At 42.0% G+C, this 23772-nt stretch overlaps 3 protein-coding genes and 1 non-coding gene across 6 annotated transcripts; 2 read left to right on the forward strand and 2 right to left on the reverse strand.

The window, feature by feature from the left end:
* Positions 1-631: 631 nt before the first annotated feature.
* Positions 632-5197, reverse strand: rpl24 (ribosomal protein L24). Its single transcript, XM_033616129.2, has 6 exons — positions 5130-5197; positions 4928-5003; positions 4024-4134; positions 2397-2533; positions 1070-1133; positions 632-760 (listed from the first exon to the last, which is right to left on the reverse strand). The coding sequence occupies exons 1-6, from the start codon at positions 5132-5134 to the stop codon at positions 680-682; spliced, it is 474 nt and encodes a 157-aa protein (XP_033472020.1). The 5' UTR covers positions 5135-5197; the 3' UTR covers positions 632-679.
* LOC117251848 (small nucleolar RNA SNORA23) lies at positions 3195-3375 on the reverse strand. The gene has a single exon (XR_004501273.1). It is a non-coding gene; the product is annotated as a small nucleolar RNA SNORA23 (small nucleolar RNA).
* Positions 5198-5657: 460 nt separating the features above from the next.
* cep97 (centrosomal protein 97) lies at positions 5658-10700 on the forward strand. Its single transcript, XM_033615914.2, has 11 exons — positions 5658-5790; positions 6660-6802; positions 6899-7057; positions 7175-7276; positions 7401-7514; positions 7616-7782; positions 7887-8051; positions 8137-8315; positions 8450-9101; positions 9241-9316; positions 9526-10700. The coding sequence occupies exons 1-11, from the start codon at positions 5754-5756 to the stop codon at positions 10051-10053; spliced, it is 2322 nt and encodes a 773-aa protein (XP_033471805.1). The 5' UTR covers positions 5658-5753; the 3' UTR covers positions 10054-10700.
* Positions 10701-12004: 1304 nt separating this feature from the next.
* Positions 12005-22584, forward strand: nxpe3 (neurexophilin and PC-esterase domain family, member 3). 3 transcript variants are annotated; one of them, XM_033615408.2, is made up of 6 exons: positions 12005-12189; positions 16128-16328; positions 16575-17356; positions 18333-18403; positions 18504-18725; positions 18818-22584. In XM_033615408.2, the coding sequence occupies exons 2-6, from the start codon at positions 16236-16238 to the stop codon at positions 19381-19383; spliced, it is 1734 nt and encodes a 577-aa protein (XP_033471299.1). In that variant the 5' UTR covers positions 12005-12189; positions 16128-16235; the 3' UTR covers positions 19384-22584. The 3 variants fall into 3 exon arrangements, with proteins under 3 accessions (XP_033471299.1, XP_078030680.1, XP_078030681.1); XM_078174554.1 differs by lacking the exon at positions 12005-12189 and adding an exon at positions 14580-14693; XM_078174555.1 differs by lacking the exon at positions 12005-12189 and adding an exon at positions 14580-14679.
* The last annotated feature ends 1188 nt before the right edge of the window (positions 22585-23772 follow it).

A 23772-nucleotide genomic window follows, 5' to 3' on the forward strand; every position in this document is an offset into this window, starting at 1 on the left:
GAGTTGTAATTTAAATGCTGAATATATTTGTGTCAGGCTTCATGATAGATGTGAGCTACTGTTTAAAGTACACTCCATAAACTCATCACTGAAACTCATCACCCTCTGCTGCTGACAGTCTGCATGTAAGAGCAACAAACCCCAGTTTCTAACATCCACCAGTTCAACACAGCTTGAAATCATACTCTGAAAGTTTCATCAGAAAACCTTCAGACTAAAAAGGTGCCAAAAATGCACCACATTCATCTCAGTCTATTCTTGTTATGGCCTCAAACTTCTAAGGGTCTCATGACAGATTATTTTTGCTTATCAACACTGGCCTGCCAGTGTGTATGACACAGGATCGACCGATTACACGAGGACAGAGAGGAAAACACCGAGGGAAGATCTGGATTTAAAGTTGAGTCTCAGATTAAGCTTTACTATGACAATGAACTCTTCAGGATGATATCCTTTTTCCTAACAAGAGCTTTCAACATGTGATGGCAGTAAAGGTATGGTTGAAATAATCAATCACATAAGCAAGTTGCAGCAAGTTAGTTAAAACATTAGATATCTGCATGGCTTTGATGTAATAATAAATATGATCTTGCTTCAACATTGACTTAAAAAAAATTACAAATCACACATATGATGGTTAATCAAATTTTTTTATTAACAACCACAAACTGAGTCAGATTTAGCGTTTTCCACCGACGCGGGGAGCGCTGATCTTCATGGGCTTAGCGATCTTGGGTTTCTGTGCTGTCTTGGCAGACGTCTACAGGAGGACAAAAACATTAAGTTCAGTTACATATTACCGTAATACACAGTTGAAGCAGGCAATAAAGTTAGTCATTAATCCAGTGAACACTGAGGAGCAGGCAGCTGAAAGCCAAGCTCCTTCACAGTGTGCAGTTTTTATTTTTTTAACCTTGTCACAACATAAGCTTTTTGTTTGTACAAAAATGGTACTCTGAATTTTAATATTCACAACATGTCTGCCATATAGTCTCCCAGCTTTGATATTAGTGAAGAGAAAGATCTATAAAACTAAACACTACCACTCCTGTAAGACTTGAGATCTTACCTTTGCACTTGGAGCAGCGGGCTTCTTGGCTGCCTGCTTTGCCTTCTTGGCCTCCTTGGCAGCTCTGAGAGGAAACAGAGAAACAATCAGCCAAACTAAACAAGCAGCAGAGATTGATATGGATAAAACACTCAGTCATCTTGTATAATCTTATGTGACAAAAAATATCTGGAGGGGAAAAAGACAACTGAGAAAGAGTTAATGGATAAAATAACCACACAGTAATGAGCCTGCAGCTGATAAAGACAATGAAATCTGTCAAATCAACGTAAGTACATCACGTTGATGCAAACATTTTTTTTAGAGGTTTATTTGACCCATAAAGTAGTCCTGCTCTTTGATTTGCACATTTGACTTAATACACCTACAGATATTTAAGGATTATGTACCTCGGTATAAAAAGGTACAGTTAATAATAGGCTTGGGCCGAATCATGGTATTAAAATATACCAGGGTCTTTATCAAATCCTGACAATAAGATTTTCGAAACCCTCCTCCTATACACATGGATACGCTGTATTCAGGTGATTTAGTACACGCAACCACAGTCTTTACTGGTGGAACAGGCATCTGGGCTGAGAAAGATGGTAATGGGACCGAAAGCCGGTCAGCGATGGCCAAGCGAGACCATGAGGAAAAACAGCATATTTTCACATATAGCACATTAACTTAAGGGTTCATCTGACCAAACCAGAGCTGGTGATTGCTGGAACAACGGAAAGACTTACCAAAATGATTTTGGTGAGTGGCCCAACATTTATTATTTCTCCTAAAATTTCCACTTGTATCTATCGGGGTCCTACTAGGAACAACATTTAGTCCTACCAATTTTCTCTAGACTGTCCCCCTTGCTATGTCGACCGCAGTCAGCAGGTCTTTTTTTCCCCACCCCTGCAGTAATTTTTTCAACATTGATGGTAGTGGCCATATGTTCTTGGGCCCCAGAATTGCCTGGTGGCAAGTCTGAACCTGTAGACTATGTAGATGTATAACTCTTCATTTTATTCACCACCCATTTTAAATAGTGATTGATGACAGTCAAGTTTTCAAATGCTGCAACCCACATTAACATATTGGTCGAGACTAAAATGAACCCAAGTGATGTTTTTCTGAATCTGATTTAATTACTGAAAAAAGGCGCTGCAAGATTGGATTCTTTACAGGGCCAACTGTGGTGCATGAAAATTAGACTCAAATTCCAAAACTTCTACAAGCATAATATCTTTGCTGCTGAAACTACAGCACCTCAATGTTTGAGTTAATCGGCCTGATTCAAGAGAAACCAAGAAACTGAGTAACTACATGACAGTATGGTTTGTGTCCTCACCTGATGGCCTGCTCCCTCTGGGCCTTGCGGACCTCGGGCTTCTGGTTCCTCTTGGCCATGATCTCAGCCAGGGAGGCCCCAGTGATGGCCCTCTGGAATTTCACTGCGCGGCGGGTACGCTTCTTTGTCACCTCTTCCTGTTAAGAAACACATCAGAGAGACCTTAGGTTATTTGTAGCCCAATTTTTAACAAAATACTCTACAGACCCACATCAGTGTCATGTCAACACATCCCTGACTCTGTTCACTGAATCACAAAAAACGATTAAGAGTATCCAACGTAACAGCAGCTTACACTGTGTTTCTTCTGGTTTAAGTCACATGAAAAACACTACAGGTGTTGAACCAATAATGCTGCTACATGACAGATGAAAATAAGAACAGGGAACTATAAAATTAAGAACTTGTTGAATGAAACCTTCCAAAGATACTAACTGCAGTCCAAAGCTCTGCGGCTATAGGGGGACTCTAAACTTTACAAAGGTCGCAAACCTTTGTTTTAACTACATTTTTCCAGGAATTACCAAAGCAAAATACAAGCAGGGTGTAGAGAGCGTCTCTTATTAAGGACTAAGCATGTGCCAAACATACATGAAACATTTTGGTATATTATGGTGAGCACTCTTCCTCTTAAAACTATCAGTGTCAATGAATTTCAAACATTTTTTAAATGCCAACACTAACCAGAGTAAAACCAGACTACGCCTGACAGTATCACTGAAATGCTGATATTTTACAAGTGTGAGCTGTGACAGAATCAAACTGCACGTAATACAGTTACAGGTGAAAAGTAGTGAGGCATGTAGGAGAGTTTGGAGGCTGGCCAATGGTAAGAGGTCAACAAAGACGTCAAAGACCAGTACTATGATCTCCTGTTGCTCTATGGCTGCAGGTGTGGAGTGAGCACTGCTGCCCGGTCTGCAAAACACAGTCAGGCAACAGCACGTAACACAGATTAAGACCATGCACACCGTCCACCCGCAGCCAAATCAATGTGTATAAATGAGTGGGAACTTGACTTGTATTCAACAACCTTAAAAAAAAACAAAACAATTCCCTGTGTACTACCCTTTATATTAGCAGTGCTTTTACACACTCATAAAATTCCTACAACAAATGCAATCAATTTGATAAACACTATCATGTTAGTTTGCCATTTTTAGTACTGTAATAAACATCATTATAAGCACGCAGTGCAAAAAAGAAGCCCAGATGCCAAATTAGTAAATCGGCCAAACTTCAGCACCAGACAATCAACAAATATTACTGAATGCAGGTATTGGCTGCTTTATCACACAGTATAATAATAATAATAATAATAATAATAAAGACCTGAAGCCATATAAATGTGAAATCAACCATCCAGTCTCTTGTATTTTGCTTCTTTTATATTGCTGCTATTATACAGTTTGCTTATTATATTACTCTTTGTTTTGTGCAGTTTACTTATTACACCGACCTGTGTTTCTTTTTATTGATACACTTATATATTGCTTTGTGTTCTGCTTTCACTATCCCGCTGCTGCTGAGGGACAACTAAAGGATTATCTTATGTGTAAATTTCAATTTACACAGACATCACCTAGTTACTATAAACACAGACAGACAAATACAGCCTGCTACTTACAGACTGGCCCTTCTTGTGCTTGCGTCTGTACAGCACAGTCCAGTTGATCTGTCTGGGGTTTCTCTTGGCCAGGAAGGCAGACTCGCACTTGGCATTCAGAAACTGGAACACCTGATGAAGACAGACAATCACATCCTTAAATAAGTAATTTGCAAATCTCTATCTAATTGACTCTCACACGCTTACTCTATAATGTGCAGTACATTGTGACATTAGACAAATTTTGCACCATTACTGACAGCTGTATTTTGTCATCTACAAAATGTGTAGTGTGAGATTATTAGTACAAAGTAATGCAGATGCCATTTGCAACGTCTATTGCTGCATTGTGGGAATTTGAGAGCACTTTAGTACATAAGTAAGAGTTCAGACCTTTATACACTAAATAGGGAGTGATTTTAGGCACAGCCATGTGGACTGGGAAAAGCAAACATTTAACTAATGGTTGAGCTTGGATTTATTGTAGTTTTCTTCACATACCATTGAAGTTAGCCATAAGGAGACTAGTGTATGCCCCTCTGACACAATTTACATATCAAGCTAGCTAATTAAAACACTAAACATTTTTAAAACATTCCCAAGCTCTTCAGTGGCTCTGTACTAACAATAACACAGCAGTCCAATGCAGTAGTGTTGCTTAAATGCCACGTACTAACAGAAGTAACAGCTAACACAGTATCTTGTTCTACAGTCTGCTTGACAGTTTATGTTAGCAGCTAATGCTAGCAAGTTTCATAGCATTCAACGGCGCCGGCTGGGCCTGGGTCAAAGACCGTTGTTTATGTCATACACATTCACATTAAGCGACAAAATACAAAGAATACAGGAGATTCAATGCGGTAAATTGTACTTCACGTCTCTACAGACAGAGCAGATGTGAGCCGGTGTCGGGTGGAGCGGTTACCTTTCCGTCTATCCTGGCGTATCGGCGGCCATGGCCGGGGTAAATTTTATACCCGCTGAAACTGCACAACTCGACCCTGAAAACGACAAATACAAGGCATCACATAAAGAAAAGGGTATACATTTACTCTTTGTGTCCATAGCATCGTTAGATAGTTTGTTTAAGTCTTAAGATGGCTTTTGATACTATTCTGTACACTCACTTCATGATGGCTACGAGAGGGCACAAAACCGGAAAGAAAGATGACGGATGCGGAAACGGACTTAGGAGACCACAAAGCGAAATTTAAGAACTAATAAAGACTAAATATTTTTTCGGTCAGTTGACGTGCTTTTGATACTTCACAAATGAAATATAAATATAAATTATTTTTGCTGTTGTAAAAATAGTTTACTCAAATTAATATTTGGCCAATCACCACAAGGTTTACGTCACAATCTGACGGTTGCCTAGGAAGCGTAACAGCAAGCGGACAGGCAGTACTTTATGGTGTAATAATTCTAATAAAGAGTTGAACTAAGCAAATTAAAAATGAAGTTAGAGAATAATTACGGTCACTGCGAGATATTATCGTCATTAACTACAGTTAGCTAGCTTTATTCTTTCTTTTATTAAACCTAGCAGGCGGAAGGAAACGATGAAAATTGTAGTCTTTTCACGCCGCAAAGACGCCGTTCCATAATAAGCGAGGCAGCGTATATGAACTACATTTCCCAGAACCTCTTTGGGTAAAACCGTTTGACAAGCGGCAGGCGCGTCTTGCCTTTCACATCACAGTCTGCAGCTAGTAGAGCTGTTAGCTAAAGGTGTTGCTTAAGGCGACAGGATGGGTGTATCGGATTTACAAGTCGATACAAATGCAGGTAAGTGGTCTCCACGGTTGTTTTGGTCAAATAGGCAAAGATAGTTCATTTTTATTTAGCGGTAGCTGTTGTGAGTGTTTATTACTTGCTAGCTAAACGTTAGCTAGCTGCATCACCTCTATAGTACTGACGTTAGCTAACTAACGTTAAGTCTCAAAGGATGCAGATAAAACCTCCCGTGTCGATGCTTTAACTTAATGCTAGACTTAATAATTGTCTTGTATCAAATTGTAGCAAAACTTTATATTAGACCAACTCATTTTATGTTGTGTTAATGTTCTGCATTCTGTGTAGGTAATGTTAGCTAGTGTAAGAATTCGATACTTGATATGACTCAGGTATTTTCTTTTGTTATTTAGATGTGATTACACAGAGGTAGCTCTGTCTACTGCACAAAAGTGATTGTTCGGTCCTTTTCCTGTTACTCTGGTGATTTAGTGTTACACTGTAATGTAGTTGGAAGATTTGCAGAGACATATTAAAACAAAAATAAATGGCTGAGATACCCTATGTTTTAGTCCCTATATCAGTCAAGCTTTAAAAACGCAGTATCCTCCAATTCCCATAATGCAGCTAAGTAGCATCATTTATTAGTCTAGTCAGTGTCCTTATATTAACTCCATGCACCCAGTTGATAACAGGGTTTCTGTAAATTATTTAACTTCTCAAGAAGCCCTGACCGCTGCAAACTGACCTTTTATGTCTAAAATTAGTGTGTCTATCTGCCCTCCAGCTTACTGCAGCTGTGTACTGTGTGTATGCGTAACTGCTTTAGGTTCCTGTGTGTAATATGGCCTTGGTGATTAGCAAAATGATAGTAGTTGTGGTGTTCTAGTCTGTTGAATCTCCTCTTCCTTTGCTCCTTCAAGGTCCTGTGGTGGATCTTTCAGCCTGCGGTATGCAAAAGCTGGACCCTAATTTCGTCTGCTCTGAGGACACTCACACTCTCATCCTGGACCGTAACCACATAATGAAGCTGGACCATCTGGAAAGGAGCCCAGGCCTTCAGCAGGTAGTTTTACTGCTTTTATTTAAAGGTATAATTTGGTGCCTAAATACTTTACTTAACATTTTCTTGATTTCAATCTTTATGTTTTTTTCTCCTTAGTTATCTGTAGCAAGTAACCGTCTGGTGAGAATGATGGGCGTGTCTCGGTTAACCCAGTTGACCGTCCTCAATCTTCCCAATAACAGTATTGGTTACATTGAGGGGCTCAGGGATCTGCCACACCTCAAATGGCTCAATTTGTCCGGGAACAATATTAAGGTGAGGAGAGAAGAGATTCAAATAAAATCATATCTCATTCATCTTGTTGCATATGTGAAACCATAAGTTTCAGCCCGTGTCTTAATATGTTTACTAACTGTACATGCTTTTACACAGGTTATTGAGCAACTCAACAACTGTGTTTCCCTTCAACACTTGGATCTGTCTGACAATAACATTTCTACCATTGGTGATTTGACTAAATTGGTGGCACTGAAGGTGAGCGCTGGAGCCTCTGAGGTCAAAAGAGAGCCTAAACCAAAATATAACAATTTAATAATGTACAGTTATTATTGCAGTTGTCTTTTGTGTATCTTTGATGAGTATTATGTCAATTTCACAGACACTGTTACTCCATGGAAACAGCATTACAACACTCCGCACTGTTCCCGCTCACCTACCTGCCCATTTATCCATTCTCTCCCTGGCAGAAAATGAGATAAGAGATCTTAATGAAGTAATTATCTCTTCCCTTACTTATTACAGCAGCACTGATCTCCATTTATATTATACAGAGGCTAATTATCATTGACCTGTTTTACTTGTATTACTCCATAGGCATCATACCTAGCACCTCTCCATGAGCTGGAGCAGCTGTCCATTATGAGCAACCCTTGTGTTATGGCAACCCCCTCATTGCCAAGTTTTGATTATCGGCCGTATGTCATGAGTTGGTGTCTGAGCCTAAAGGTCCTGGATGGCTACGTGGTGTCACAGAAAGAAGGGTGCGTACATTCCTGTGCTGTTAGTTTGCTTGTTAAGATTAATGCAGGGATACTATCCAAATGTTTGAATCTTTATTTATTGTGTATTATTGTCACAATGACAGTCTGAAAGCAGAGTGGCTCTACAGTCAGGGAAAAGGACGTTCATATCGACCAGGTCAGCATGTTCAGCTGGTTCAGTACCTTGCCACTGTGTGCCCTCTGTCGTCATCACCAGCCCTGGAAACGGCAGAAGACGCTAAATTAGAGAAGATCCTCAGTAAGCAGAGGTATGAATCTGAATTCAGCAGTAATGCTACACAACAAACAACACGCAAACTTACTACATGTTTGCAATGACTTTTTGTCTCTCAGGTTTCACCAAAAGCAGCTGTTAGAGGAGACCCGAGGAGGCTGTCCTAGTCCTCCTCGTCCAACTCAGCTAGATGTGGAGAGGCACAGTCCTACACACCCAGTCCCACAGGAGGGAGCCAGAGAGGTGAAGCACACAAGTGCACCTGCACCAGCAGCTGCTCCATCAGTGCGGGAGACAGGTAAGACCGTTTCTTTGTCTCTCTGTGGGGCGTTCTCGGAGCATTTGTTTTTATTGTTTCTCTTTACAGGTAGTTGTGATGTAGAGCTTTATATTTCAAGATGATAACTGTTTGGTGTGTCCTTTTTTGTACAGAACCAGTCGTGCAGTTTAACACCTGGGTGAGCTGTGATTCTTCCCACCCGTCACTGACGGTAGTTCGCAGCCCGAGGCCCCGAGAGGAGCACATCTATTTAGAGGATGTGCAGACCGACGAGGAGAAACTAAGTGGCAGCATGCTTTCTTCAGAATCCACGTTCCTCCCCTTCACATCCGACCTGGAGCCCCACACCGCCCACTCTGACAGCGAGGATGAGACAGAGACATTTGAACCTGACTCCCTGGCTCCGAAGCGGCCAGCACAGCCCAAAAAGCACAACGCAAACAAGACGCATCATTCACCCTCATCAGATAAGCAAGTGAAGGGTCTTGAAGAGGAAGTTATTTCTGGTGCAGCTCCGACACCTGGAGCAGTGGGCGTCAAAGTTAGCACACCACAAAATGATCTGCAAACAACCTTTGATTTTGGTAAAGCAGAGATGAGAGATGCCCCCAAGCAGGAAGAAGTTGATACATGTGCCAGTAAATCAAGTTTGATGGAGGCAGACAGGGCAGCGGTTAAAATACAGTCATGGTGGAGGGGACAGCACACACGGTGTTGTCACCCCATGGCCAGAGAGGTGCGCAGTGAGATCCGCCTGCGCAGGATGCAAGACCATATCCTCTTCTTGTCTGAAAAGTTGGACAGGTAACTGACTGATCTTCAGCACTGATGATTTTCTATTTTATTCATGATATTAAAATGGTTGCACTTCAATAGATATCACATATGGTTGTGCTAAAATGTTCAAAGATTAATAATGGTTAAAAATGGGATTTGTTTGTAGGGTGCAGCAGCAGTATGAAGAAGAGAGGTTACAAAGGCTGGTTCAGGAGGAAGCTGTAAAGTTTCTGTGGAAACAGGTCAGTGATTAAGATTGTCATTTATCATTGCAATCCATCCAATGGCAGTTGAGGTATTTCAGTCTGGACCAAGTGATGGGCTGACGGACTAATCAACCGACAGATAAACATGCTGACTTACTAAAATAATGGCCTTTAAAATTCTGTTAATAGCTTTGCAGTGTTTCACACAGCTGCCTCATTACACTTTTCCTGTGTTCTCCTTGTAGCTCCAGTCTATGCAGCAGTGGAAGCAGTCTGTGGAGCAGCAGCTGGCCAGCATTAGCCAAGCTGTCCCTCCAGCTCAGATCTCAGCTCCTGGACTATGTATAGTCACCCCGCCTGTTGCATCCAGCACGACGAACCCACCCAACACAGATGCCTCGTTCCCAGACTCTGGCTTCCAGTCAACAAGCGATCAGCAGGCAGCGCAGGAAGACAGCTTCCTGAGCAGTGGGACAGCAGACTCTCTAAAGACGGTGCGAGCACTGAGCCCTGTTCGTAGCGGCTTTGCAGGCAGCGCTGACGGTGTGGACAGTGCAGACTGCAGCCTGCTGGAACAGTACCTTTCCTCTGTGCAGCAGAGGGAGGAGGAGGCTGAGGAGGCGGTCAGTGATAGAACAGAAACACCACAGCCCTCCTCACCAGTATCACCCAGCAAAACAGCACAGTCCACCCCTAACTCCACCCCACAGAAGGCAGCAGACAACCAAGCAGAAGTGCAAAGAACGGACGACACCACTCCCGGCCCTGTCTGAGAGCCTACAAATAATACACACCTGTGCAGAACTGCTGAGTGTGTGTACGTTTGCACTGACTGTAAATAGAGATGCGTTGCTCCCTCCTGAGACTGTCTGACAAAAGCACTCATCTCAAACTGACCCAGATCTCAAATGGCAGTGTGCTTAGTTTCTATTCATCAAGACTGATCCCAGGACAGGCTTGACAGCAACACCTTACTGTGAATGTAACTCATGTTTTTTATACTTCACTACTTGATTCTGTTATTTAACATTTTCCTATCTGTGTAAAGACAATAACTGTGGTGTAGCATCATAACATATTAGTAACTTTAAAGCAATTACTTCACGATAGTTTGCTACCTCTACCGATCAAAAGACCAAGCACGGTATATCCTATTTTCTTTATCAATATCTCCTGCATTAAACACGTGATAAACTACAGTTAATCAGATTAGAAGTTGATGTGTTAAACGTAGTGCACTTGTAACCACGGATATATTCTACACATGAACCAATAACCACACTATTTATTAGCACATACTGTGTTAACAGCTGAACTGTTTTATTAACTTAAGCTCACTCATCTAAGAATGTTGTAGCACCTTTATCTTAAAAATTGTAAATAAATCTGTTTTGTTATTTGGTTTCATATTATGTTCAAATGATGGTTTGTATTTTTTTATTTATCTAATAATATTTAATTTAATCAGGCAGTTTAATTGAAAAAAAGATCTATTTTTCAAGAGAGACTTGAGAACAAGAAAGCCTCAAAAGAGCACAATCAGCAAAACAAACAACACAACAAACAGGAAGTGAAGAAAAAACATTTACAAGTATCATAAAAACATCAGCTTTAATAAAGCTAAAGGGGACGTAAGATTCTAGTTTGAGGCCAGTTTGTAGTTCATTTCATCTTAAAAGGTGCATAGGAATGTCAAAGGTTGAACAGTCCCTGGATCTTGTACTTTAGTTACTAGATTTAAATGAGAGAAGAGACTGGTCATTTCCGTCCTGACCAGTCAAACATCCTCCTATAAAGAAGGTATTAATCACCAGAAATAGAGTAACTACAAGTTGCAGTGGTGAAGCATTTTGGTAGGTGGCCTGATTGATACTCATGAGTTGAAGAAGTGTTCAGTTTCTCAATAATGACAGTTTGGTCAGAAACATGCACACCAGTAGCCTGCTGGAGGTCATTTTGTAGGGCTCTGGCAGTGTTCCTCCTGTTCCTCCTCCCACAAAGGAGCAGATACCGGTCCTTCTGCTGGGTTGATGTCCTTCTATGGCCTTGAGACTGTGCTGGATGACACAGCAAACCTTCTTCCACCCACATGTATGGATGTACCATCCTGGAGGAGCTGGACTACCTGTGCAACCTGACCGGGCTGCAGGTACCAGTAGTGACAAGGACACTAGCAGAACACACAACTAGAGAAGAATCAGTCGGTAAGGATAAGGAGGGAGCAACTGTCTGTGGCCATCACACGTAAAACCATTCCCTATTTTGGGTCTTGTTTTTGCCCCTCCACTGCACCTGTTTGCACTTTCATTTGCACCAAAGCAGCTGAACTGATTCACAATCACATGTGCTTCCTAAATGGACATATTGATATCTCTGAAGTTTAACTGACTTGGTGTTATACTGTGATGATTAAGAACAAGAATCAAATAAAACGTCTATGTACAAGTGTGTTTGTGACTTGTAAAGCATATAAATAGTGCACAGAAATAAATACTGTATGGATATAACGTTACATGTACTGGATGATTATGTACAGTCACATGTAGGCTACAAATACCACATTGTATATAGGGTGCAGCTTGCAGGATGTTATTACGTTTAAATATTAGAATTCTTCTTTATGTGTTTTCCTTACGAGCTTCCGTACTTTTACTTTTTACATGTTACAGCTTTTATACACTCAAGTTGTACATTACTGACCAGCAGAGGACGCTGCACCTTCAACCACCCATAAACCCAGACATAAACCCACCGCCCACCGGGTCCTGTTTTCCTCCCATCATCACTCCTCCAGTCTACTACACCGCCTCCGATGTGGCAGCCAAGCCGCCTCTGTGTCGTCTCCTCGGGGCAGCCGTTAGCTTCATCACCCTGCGGTCCGACATCATGCTAATCCGTCGACGTAATGTGTGAGTAACGTTATGGGGCTGCATCACCGGTGTTAACGTTAGCTAACAAAGGGACGGTGTTTTAAATGGTAGTAGACATGTTTGTTGTAATTTCTATGTATGTTTTAAATATTATTAACCGTCCGTTTCTTTGTCGTCACCGTTCATGTGATATGTTAATATAAACATCGGACCGTTAGTGATGAATCTCAAGATGGAAAATTGGACTGAGGAGGATTGTTTACTGTCATCAGAGCTATTTTTAAAAGCAACGTAATGGCTATATGACAGTCAGTATGTCTGTTAACATAATGAATATGCATCGATAACATTTAGGTTAAACAGCAGGCTCAATAACCTTGATTTAAAGTAGTGTTTGTGCATATGTAGGGTTTAAACTGCAACGGCTAGTCGATTAACTGATAGGTTGAATGACAGGAAATTATTTGCAACAATTTTGATAGATTAAGTTGTTGTTTTTTTTTGGGGGGGGGGGGGGGGGGGGAAATGTCCATAAATCATAAATATTTGCTGTTTAAAAGATCAAATGTAGGTTTTTGACTCTGGGTCAAAAACCAGAATATCAATATTAATTTGGGCTTCAGGGAATGTGATCCATTTTTCACTGTTTTCTGGCATCTTGTAGCCCAAATGATAGATTAATGGGATGCAGGCGAGTAATTATGATATCCTCCTGAGACCTGAGCTTTTGTTTGGCACACATTTTTAATTTCTCCAAGCTATGTGGCATCAGTAGGATCTGATAACTACTTGAACTAAATGATGTCCTCATATGAAGACATACAGTTTATTTTTAATACTTACAAGTGTGTACTAAAGTATAAAACTGTTTATTTCAGTGCCCTTACACTGTTCCTTTCAATGGCTGTGCAAAAACTTAACTGTGTTGTTGTATTTTGTAACTCCATACAAATTTTCCCTGCTCCATACTCCAAGCTAGGAATGTCTTTTTTGTCTGTAAGAACAATCAGTCACACTTCATGGCTTGTGTAATATGCTGCCATAATAAAGCTCCAATGTCCTCAAACAAATACTTCCTAATTAACAGCGTCTCCGATTGTTACTGTTCCAAAACTGGTCAGATTGGTTTAGCATAAATAAACAAGTTTCATTCATAAAATGCCATCAGGTTTTGCACCTTGTCCATTTTTGTGACGGGGTCGGCTGCAGACTGACTTGGCAGAGATGGCTACCATCTTGTTTTAACATGGATTAGTGTATCAGTGTATTGTGCTCATAGTACCACTAGCGCAAAAAAGTGTCCACCAACGAGGACAACAGGTCTAAGATAAGCAGAATTAATTAAATGGTGCAGTAAAGCCTAAATGTGGCTCTCCAGTGGCATAATGGGCCCCATTGCATGCTATTGTGATGGGCCCTGGTGCACGCTAGTAACTAGTTATAAGGCGCACACACACACACCACTGCCAACTGGTTATGAAAAGCCAAACGAATTTAATCGAGGGAGTTCTGCTACTTTTTCTTCTGGGTCATTTTTCTCTTGTTCTTTCTGACTGCCGCTTTCATGTTTAAAAGGCATGACTGCTCGTCGGACCTGTAGATATGCTCAGTTTATTAGTCCTGACAGATTTTGCACCTGAACTAGCTATCGTATCATCGTCTTTTCACATGATCAAATAGAGACTAGACATTTGGCAACATGATCAACATACATGTTATCCAACAATCATCACTGCGTACCTGTATATGGCAAGAAAATAAGGAATTATTCATGTAACTTTATCATGACAGAGTTGGGTTTGCAAATGGCTCCATTCTTGAGTTCTTCTTTGAACACAGGTGTATTTCCAAGGTGGCAATCTGAATCATCACCACCCCATGGGCCCCAGTGCACTGCCAGCAGGCATAACAAGGCCATGACGGTCTTTCTTCACTGCTGTGGCATATATATCATAGGTTACTCAAAGGGGTTTTGAACTATTCTCCTCTACAATATGAAAGAAAAAAGATACTGGCTATCAGGGTGCAGTGTAATAGAAACAGAGGCTGAACACAAGTGCACCACTGAATTTAGAATTGAGAGGTAATGAGACTAAAATGGAGCTGACATCAGGCACAGTGGGTGTTACAGGAACAATCACATTAATTGCTTGAAGGTATTGCATGAAGCACTGGAGCTAAAACACCCTGTTCAAGAAGAGAACCACTGATGGCTTAATGTTTTTTACCACTTTCTGCGTCAGCATCTGTAGTTTGTTTTCAAGTCACTGTTTGTGGAGGAAGTGAGTGATTCTTACACATTACGACCGCTAACTCTGAAGGAGGTGAATGAAGCAATAAGAATGAGGTAACACGGGTCTGGTGCAGGAGGACTCAGTGCTGGAGTGGTAGAGTAGTTATAGGCTGTGTGTGTCTGTATCTGTGTCCAGGTGCCATGGCAGTCTCTTCACCAAGACAGTGATAGAAAGGAGTTGGTGATGGAAAACAGTTCTTTTTGCTCATCAGTCAGAGTCCATTCCCAAAACACATGTGAGTGGGCGAAGGTAAGGAAGAGAGGAAATAGTGTGGTTATCTACTGCAAGAGAGAGACTGCAACAAAATTGCTTTTAACGAGGAAGACAAATGATTGAACAGGCCACCAGGATACAGCTGATTTCTGCAGGAACAAGTGATCAGGAAGGTGTAAATATTTTTGCTTCTGTCTGTAACTTGCCGTGCTTCCTCATATGTGCGAGTGTGTGTCTGACCTGCGGCTGTGGGGAGTGCAGTATAGTATTTTAGGGAACATGGACTAAACCACCAAGCTGTGTGTAGACTAGTTCCCTCTCAACCAGATACAACAGAAAAATGCTGCTCACACATTAATGCATCAGTATTAACAACACACTATAATTTCATGTATAATTACAATCATGATGATACTGATGTCATTTTTCTTAAAGGGACAGTTCATTCCAAAATTAGAAATACATATTTTTCCTCTTACCTGTAGTGCTGTTTATCAGTCTGGATTGTTGGTGTAAGTTGCTGAGCGTTGGAGATATCAGCCGTACACATACATTTGAAAAACTCAACAATAGTTTGTCTTACAAGAAATCATGACCTGGTCACTCAAGATAATCCAGAGAGCTTGCTGTGAGCAGTTTCATGTGGGAACTATTTTCTTTGTACCGAACTACACCCACCAACTCGATCACCGTGCAGGGAGAAGTGTCTTCCGCTAGTTCACGTAGCACCACTGAGCTAGCTGAGGTTTTACATTAATTAGTTAATATTTACATCTCGTGAGCACAAGCCTCTCGTCCAGGAGTAGATGCACGCTTCCTTCTGCGTGGTGATTCATTTTGCGGGTGTAGTTTGAAAGAAAATTGTTCTTACATGAAACTGTTCACAAGGTCAACTGGGTCATGATTTCTAGAAAGAGACGATGCTGTTGAGTTTTTCAAATATGTTTTGAGCACCACAAGCTGAGTGCCATCTAGTTCCATTGTATTAAAAAGAAGGCAGACATCTCTACGGCCGATTTCTCCAACACTCGGAAACTCACAACAAAATAATCTAGACTGATAATAGCACTACGAATACAAGGAATAATATGTATTTCTTGCATAGGGGTGAACTGTCCCTTTAAATAAATTTGGATGCTATACATTTACACTCGTGAAACAACATCACCCTCATGTCCAAACTAACAATAAATTCCTTTTCTAAAGATGGACATTTGCAGTCTCTGCATACAACTGAATATCAATTATAAAAAATACAACCTCTTTTAACCAGAAAAGAGGGCAAAACTACACAAAAACTACAAAAAATTACTAACGATAACTAAAAAGAGCCGTGGAAAATGCAGCCTTTGCAACTTTAACAGCAGAATAAAGCATGATCATGACAGACAACACAGAGATGTCAAGACAGTATGATTTTTGTGCTTCTTTATAAACAGTTGTCTGTTTGTGCCTCCTTCTCGTTGACAGAGTTCATTCGCCAGGATCGGTTGCTGATGACGAAATGATGCCATCATCGCAGATGTGACAGATTAGAGTGACACAGGGCCTGATCATGGGAGACAGAAGAAGGTCACCATGTGCCGAAATCTGTCCAAATATGCCCTCATCTTTCTCTTCTTAGCCCTGTCTGGCCTCATCTTCCTGCTGCGCAACATCCACACTGTGGAGGTGAGCAGAAAACTGGGCTACACGTGGGAGTCCTCAGTTAACTTGAAGGGGAATGGATGGATGATCATTTACCCTTTTATGTTTTAACAGCATTTTATCGATCTTTTTAATAACACTGAAGCTCATGGGGACAGTTAAAGCACAGAACCTCAACAGTATTTTGCTCCTTTATACATTTGTATCTGCCAGTCATAGGTTGATGTTCATTTCTCATGCAGCACCTTTTAAATCTCCCTTTCTCTTCAGAACTGGAACTGCCACACCGTCTCAGCCCTCTACCAGCTCCAGAGCAGGATCCAATCATCCTTCGTCCCAGAGAATCTCCCCACTTTCCATCACAACCGCACCTTCTGTGCCCATCTGGGCCAGAAACCCTCCCCTGAAGATGAGCTGGAAGAGCGCTACCTTTTGGACTCTATTGCCTGGCCTGGGCCTCCGCCTCGCTCTGCGCCAACCTCCCTGCGCCAGACGAGCGACCCCGTCCACAGCCTGTTCGCCATCCTTCCCACTAAGGGAGGAAGGGAGTGGCATTTGGGCGACCAGCTGGAGGTACTCGTCCAAATGCATGACTTCCAGGGGCGCCCCAAACGCTACGGTGGGGATTTCCTTTTGGCCAGACTGCACTCCCCGGAGGTTGGAGCAGGTGTAGCAGGTAAAGTGCTGGACCACAGGAATGGATTTTACTCCACTATGTTCCCGCTCCTCTGGGAGGGGACGGCACATGTTGAGATAACACTGGTGCACTCGAGCGAGGCTGTTGCTGTGCTGCGACGGCTGAGGGAGGAACGGCCTGATAGAGTGTTTTTTAAGAGCCTGTTTCGCCTGGGCTTCCTGTCTGAAACTACTGTGTGCAACATGTGCCTCCCCCCTGACCAGCAGCCTCTGTGCAACTACACAGACCTTTACACAGGAGAGCCCTGGTACTGCTACAAGCCGAAGATGCTCAGCTGTGACACCAGAATCAACCACGCCAAAGGAGGCTATCTGAAACACCTCATCACCAACAAAGAAGCATTGCTCTTCCAGAGGTTTGTAGGGAAACATTTCATAATATGACATACAGTATATTTGTGTCCGGTGTGTAAGATTCATGGGGATTTAGTGGTACTTAGTGGTGAGGATTGCAGATTGCAACCAGCTTAAACTTCTTCTGGTTAGAGTTCCTTCAGTGGTCTTTGTTCAGGAGGTTTTACAGAGAGCTGAATTATCTGCAGAGGTCTCCTCAACTCCAAAAACAAAAGGACAAGGTAATTAAAACCAGTAAAAACACTGGATTTTTCCTACCCTGTTTACCCCCCCCCCTTCCCCTCTTAATTCACTCCATTAAAACTCCTGCCATTTACCTGCAAGAATGGCAAGAGCTCGACCGGATTCATTACAGGCTGAATAATGAGGAATTACAGCACATTACAGAATCAGAGCTCAGAATCAGTCGGACACCCCTCAGTTCTCTCAGACTGACATTCTTCAGATTGAGCAGTCATTATTTTTCAGTCAGTGTGCAGTGTTCTTCAGGGGATGTTTTGGTTCCAACTTGTAGCTTAGAGTGAGTGCTCCTCACTGTTACGCTGCTCTGTGGTACAGGCAGTTGCAGACCTAGACCCAGGGTGAGTCTGTGTGAGATGGAGGCAGCTTCCCAGAGGAGGGGTGGGCTCCGAGATAACATTATCTTCTGCCTTATGGTTCGAAGTGCTGGATTTACAGCTCACAGCAACGATACTGCCTCTGACGTACTTTTAATAACTAGTGCCGGCCAAAAATGTTGCACCTTTACGATCCATCGTTGGTGTAGTTAGCACGCATTAGCTCTGAGGGCTAACTGTCACCCTGAAATCCGATTTGACTGACTTCATTCTGAGTCAGGTACAAGAAAGCGGAAAGTGTTAAGACTGTTGGTTTGGGTCTTTTTTCATGGGGTTTGTTCACAGTAACAAAAATATAGAATATGACCAGACTCAACCTTTGACAGTGTTTTAACACTAAATTCTGTTTCTTTTATCGTAGTGGTGTAAACATTAAAGTTCACATACACGCTTCAGGACCCGACAGAATCATCGTGCTGCCTCCCAGGAAAGGTACAGTATACCTACAGAGAAACTTTTGTGCGTCATGTTACATGATTTGATTTATTCCATTAATTTAATTTTGTCTGCAACATTTCTCGCTTTGTATCAGATAAAGTAGAGGTAGAAAACAGCAGTATAAAACCAGAACCTATTAAGCTAGAACCATCTGGATATTACTACGAGGACACATGGAGGCCATTAAATGGCGTTACAATGCGCCAGTTCAATGAATCATCTGCCACCACTCAGTGTTTGAAGAACAAGGTGATCAACATGTACGGAGACTCGACCGTCAGGCAGTGGTTTGAGTACCTCATTGCTTTAGTACCAGGTGAGTGATGCCTTTTTGTCTCATCTTTTATCTTTACACTCTGCCTTGTGTATCTTTCCCACTGCAAATTCCATTCATTTCACTTTCCCCAGGTTTAAAGGAGTTCAACCTGCACAGTCCTAAAAACGTCGGGCCTTTCATGGCGGTGGACAGCACCCATAATATTCTCTTGAAGTACCGCTGCCATGGCCCACCCATCCGCTTCTCCACTGTCATGTCCAGAGAGCTGCGGTACATTTCAAATGAGCTGGACAACCTCTCTGGGGGTCCTAACACCATCGTCGTCCTCAGCATCTGGGCCCATTTCAGCACCTTTCCTGTGGAGGTGTACATACGGCGGCTCCGTCACATTAGACGCTCGCTGGTGCAGCTTCTGGACCGAGCGCCTGGGACGATCGTTGTGATCCGCTCGGGCAACCTCCAAGCCCTGGACCAAGAGGTGAGCCTGTACAACAGCGACTGGTACTCCCTACAGCTCGATATGGTGCTGCGGTCCATGTTCAAAGGACTGAACGTGCTGCTGGTGGACGCCTGGCAAATGAGTTCAGCTCACCACCTTCCTCACGCCCTCCATCCTCCTCAAGTCATTGTCAAGAACATGATAGACATGCTTTTGTCTTACGTTTGCCCAGAAAAGACAAAGAGCAAAGACAACTGATGTAGAGGAACAGTGACGATAATGGATCTTGTTGAAGGACACTGAGATTGATGTGTCAATTCGCCAACCGGTTCTTCAGCTCACGACAGTAAGGCTTCTTTTTAGCGCTCTTCAAAGCTACACACCCTTTAAATACTGAGAGACTTCTAATGTAGGACTGATCTTTGTTTACTTGCCTGTTAAATTTAATTATCAATCCAACAAAACTAAATTTATTCTGGAAAAAGCCAAAGACTTTGGCACAGTGTTACGCCCCACCCTTGGGCGGCCCTATGGGCTGAACAAAGCTCCACTACTGACCCAAAATACCCACATCCCTTAAATCAAATCCATGGGAGTTATTAACAAAAATCCTGCATAGAGGACAGTAAAATCCCAGGCTGAGAGGCAGCAGGACCAGCAGTCCTCATGCCAGAGGCCTCTCTCCTCTGCTGCTGGCACAGAAGCTCTTAAGCACCTCCTCCCCATGCCAGATGCAGTGCACCTCATTAGGCAATGCAGCACACCTGGGCAGATCTGCAATAGAGGGAAAGGGGACAGCAGCACAGAACACACACAGCGGCAACACCCCCACCCTTAAAACAATGAATAAATAGGTTGTCACACTGTCGCTCAGTCACACACAAGTACTGAGGCAGTTAAACACAGAACAACTGTAACAAACCATAGTTCAGTGACAAATACTATTTATTCATTGAAATTAAGTGTACTTAACAATAAGGAAATGAGTGCTGCTTACAGAGGCTTTATGTTAAAGGTAAACACAGATCAAAAGCACTCAGAAAAACACCTCAGTAACTCTGAGTATGTAGATTAATCTAGTTTGCGCTCAAATCTGAAACAATGATGCTCAGTTTCCCCAACACTACATGCAAGCATCTCTTCAATACAAAGCAAATGGTGTAATTAAGTCACAACAGATTGGGACTGCTGCTGACAGAAGGTGTCAACTTGGGTCAAATTTGGATCAAACAAGATCTTATTATACAAAGGGCCAACTAAGTCAACCAGCCAAATCAATGGATGCCACTCCCACAAGGTACAAAATGGTTACCACCATGAGGTAAAAAAAAAGAAAGAAACCACCACAACACTAAACACTGACTTCATCTACCAACGCTAAAAACAAGTGCAACAGCCACAAACCAAAAAGATCATAACTAGTAGACCAACAGCAGCACACCAAGATCCAACAAAAGTGAACTGCTACTACTACAACACAAAATGGACACCATGTTGTCTCCAGCCACATACACAAGTTACTGTAATGGATGTAGGAAACCAGCAACATAAATGAACCTGATGAATTGGGAAGCCACACCCACCACTACAAGATCTAATGATCTGTGGGGTGACTACATCCCAAACCCAAAAAAGGTCACAACTAATTTGCTACAACAAATACCCAACAGCAGTAACACACAAGTGACCACACCAAATAGTGGAAAATCACAAATGGTCACGATGTCGTTAACCACTACACAGATGTTGCGAACTTACACCTAAAGCGGGATTCATACTTGTGCGTCAGCTCTATGCAGAGCCTTATGCCGTAGCCTACGCACGTGGCCTACACTGTTGTGAGCATTTGTACTTGTACAGTGGTGTGTCTGTGTCACTCTGCAGTTACACCTCCATAACACTAGTCAGCGGCATAGCTTCTATGAAGTGCTGTAGAGTTTAGTTGATTCAAAACACACATTAGATATGGCTTAATAGCTACAGCTTCAAAAACAAGTACACAAATCAGCTTCAATATAACCTGCAGCATTCACAGACAAAACATTTGTCTCTTGCTGGACACATTTTCCCCACATGCTAATGTTTTTAGCACAAGCCTATGGCATTTTACATTGTATGAATTAGCCTAGCGACAAGTGGAGATTTCCTCTATTCATATGAAACCAGGATAAATCATACACAACTTAAAATGCTATTTTGTGGAGGCTTTACTGTCTTTACAAGTTATTGTTTCTTATCTGTGAAATTAAAGTAAATAAAAGCTTTGCTTCCTCCAAGGGAAATGGTTTCATCTCACAAAAATAGACAGGAGCTCTGCGTCGCCGTGACGTGTAGTTAAATTTCGGAGGAGGTGTACGTCAGACCACGGCATAGGGTATGGTGTGGGCCTATGCTGTAGGTACGGCGTCAGTTTGACATAGAGGTATAAATCCTGCTTACACAGCAGCCCACAAGGGACCAAACAAAAAGAAATCACAACTAAGTTGCTAAAGTGCAAAACTAGGAAAACTGACCTGCCTACCAACATGGCAAGCTAACCCTAGGTAGTCTTCAGTGGCCTGTCAAGCTCGAGGTGGCTTTAAACTCTGAATTTACTGCATCACAGGAGACCAAAGAAATAGCCAACTGTAATACACTGAAGCGTGCCCCCACTCAGGATTGCCACCAGAAAAAATAAGGCAAAATAACAAAGTGGCAAGCTCTTTAAACCTACCCAATGGCTACCTAGTCAGTCAGTTAAAAATTGAAACCACAACTGGTCTGACAAAAGGGATGATCTCTACACTCAAACAAAGGCCACAAGTTACAAATGTTCAGCCCCAGGTGAGCCCCCATTTGTTGCGACCCACCCTTGGGTGGCCCTAAGGTCAACAAAACACTCCAACACTGGCCCAAAATAACCACATAAGACACCTTTAAAACAGTCAAATCCATGACAACAAACCATGCAGACAAGACAGTAAAATCCCAGGCTGAGAGGCAGCAGGACCAGCAGTTCCCAAGCCAGAGGCGTCTCTCCTCTTTGTGCAGTGCACCTCGTTAGGTAATGCAGCACACCTGGGCAGATCTACAGAGGGAAAAGGGACTCCTACAGCCGTAACACACAGTGATTGTTACTTTCCATCTGCTGTTGTTACCAAAGTCTTTTCTATGTGTGTGAGTGTATGCAGTATTTTTACATAAGTTGCCATGAATCTGTTCTTTCAGTTTAACCTTTATATTTGTTAATGTTTGTTTGTTAGTTTTGCCAAAGCTGACGTCTCAGTGAGTTCTGATTCCTAAGATTTTCCCTCAGGCTGCTCAGTGTTGAAAACGTGTTCTTACGCTCCGATGCCATGTTGCACCACGTTGACCACACTCTGTTCTTTGTGTCTGATTACTTAAAATGATGACATGCAGCTTTCTTGGGTTAATTGTTTTGCAAAAAAAAAACAAACATAAACTACATTTACCATTAAATCTCATCTATATGTGTGTGAAATTTGTTTTATAGTTTTAAGTTATATTTTAGGTGCATATAGTCCTCATGGTGGACATCACTGTAAATCATTATAGCAAACAAAAGGTGAAAATGGTTGCATTTATTATCCAAAGCGCTTTACAATTCTTTTGTTGTCTAAATAAGGTAGATATATTCTTTTTCCTATTAAAAAAAAACAAAGACTTATACAGAAGTAATCAATCTCAGTCATCACTTATGACCCACAAAAAGTGTGTGGTGTATTTTTCTGCAGAGACTCTGCCCCCTGCCTGTATTTTTAAATTTTCTTGTTATTTGATGGGCATGTACCCCCACAGCCGTCAGGTGAGGTCAGGGCTTTACAAAAGTCAGCAACCAGGTGCCAGACTGTAAGCAGCACACATCCAAGATACACACTGCTGTAAAAAAAAATGCAAATACAGTGAGGTGAAACACCAACCGAGAGTGGATCTACGGTTGGCTTTGACTTTGACTTTCACTTGCGAGCCTGTTTACAAACAGTAACTGACAGTCCTGCAGACACATCTTCAATAGATTATATTGTAATTATAATATAATAGTAATTTAAAAGACAAAACCTGCAACTCAGCTTTTCGTCACTTTAAGTTTTGGCTGTGTTCGTTTTACTTCCAATCCCTTCACAATGGCTGCGACTGTCCTCCAACTATCCACATTCAGAGCAGCCACACCCTTGAATTTGTTTACAATTGGGTCCTAATAAAATGTTAACGGGTGATTCATATGAAAATTCAATCAATCAATCAATCAATTTTATTTATACAGCCCAATATCACAAATCACAATTTGCCTCACAGGGCTTTACAGCATACGGCATCCCTCTGTTCTTAGGACCCTCACAGCAGATGAGGAAAAACTCCCCAAAAAAAACCTTTAACAGGGGAAAAAAACGGTAGAAACCTCAGGAAGAGCAACTGAGGAGGGATCCCTCCTCCAGGACGGACAGACGTGCAATAGATGTCAGCCTCAGAAGCTGCAGCTTGGGTACTAATGTATAGAGTGCTCCAGGAACTAGTAAAGGGTTAGCATTTTAGCACTCCTGGTTCCTTTGTCTTGAAGTCCATGGAATGTTTGAGTGGGTTTTTGGTTAGATACCTGGAATAAGGTCTGTGGTTAACACATTTTGTTCTACGACAAAAAAATATGTC

Source organism: Epinephelus lanceolatus, chromosome 14 (assembly GCF_041903045.1).
Source record: "Epinephelus lanceolatus isolate andai-2023 chromosome 14, ASM4190304v1, whole genome shotgun sequence".
In the NCBI taxonomy this organism is placed as follows: Eukaryota; Metazoa; Chordata; class Actinopteri; order Perciformes; family Serranidae; genus Epinephelus; species Epinephelus lanceolatus.